This window comes from Halyomorpha halys, unplaced genomic scaffold (genome assembly GCF_000696795.3).
Source record: "Halyomorpha halys isolate HHAL.00 unplaced genomic scaffold, Hhal_1.1 Scaffold475.1, whole genome shotgun sequence".
Taxonomy (NCBI): Eukaryota; Metazoa; Arthropoda; class Insecta; order Hemiptera; family Pentatomidae; genus Halyomorpha; species Halyomorpha halys.
In genome coordinates, this window is record NW_027104738.1 from 337,139 (window position 1) to 337,958 (window position 820).

General features: G+C 32.4%; 1 protein-coding gene across 1 annotated transcript in view; it reads right to left on the bottom strand.

Moving 5' to 3' along the window:
• The window catches only part of LOC106683274 (uncharacterized), a 6,895-nt gene that overhangs the window by 3,033 nt on the left and 3,042 nt on the right, over positions 1–820 (bottom strand). Inside the window, exon 2 of the mRNA XM_014424641.2 lies at positions 278–544. Coding sequence (XP_014280127.1) covers positions 278–544 — 267 coding nt within the window. The remainder of the gene's footprint in view (positions 1–277; positions 545–820) is intronic.

Sequence of the window (820 nt, forward strand, 5' to 3'; positions counted from 1 at the left end):
ATTCTGTACCCAAAGATAGTTAGTTTTTTTGTATATGGAAGACATTTTTAACGGTAAAGTGTTTTTCTCTCATCTCTGCTTCATAATTAAAGCTAATAAATTTATTTTTGAATTAATTTTTAATTATTTATTTAAATTTAAAATAATAAAAAAATAAGGAAATTAAATTCAATAAAATACAAAATGGGGTTTCATGTTATCAACTTCTCCTCTATTACCTTAATAGATTCATACCTAAATCATAATTATTTCTAGAGCAATGTCAAGATGGACTTACTTTAGGATTGGTAACATATGGCTTTATGACTTCTTCTATCTTCTTTTTCCAGAAGATAACACTGGCGTTGAGCATGGGTTTGACCTGCTCGTCATCCCCGAAGGCCGCTATGGCATCCTGGTCCTTCTTTCCCGCAGAGGCCAGTTCCATGAGAGCTTTGACGGGTGGGATCAGGACGCTGCTGTCGGTACCGTTCAGTTTGCTTCTCAGCTCTTTCTCGGCATTGTCTCTGGCATCTGCGATAGCTTTCTTGCCACCCTCAGGCACCTGGAATACACAAGAAATAACTTGATCTGTCATTTTAAAATTCCCTGAAAGAGAAAAAAAAATACACAAGCATATGGAAAAAAAAATTTGGTTCCTTGCCGCGCATTATTTAATTTACAAAAAAAAAAAAAAATCTAAAAATATTAGAAAAAAATAATATATCTAAAAAATATTAGAAAAAAAATTATATTTATCGAACCACCTTATAACAATATATTTGGTAAACGTACCTTAAACTATATGATACCATATCTGTTCAATCGCTTACAAGAAGAG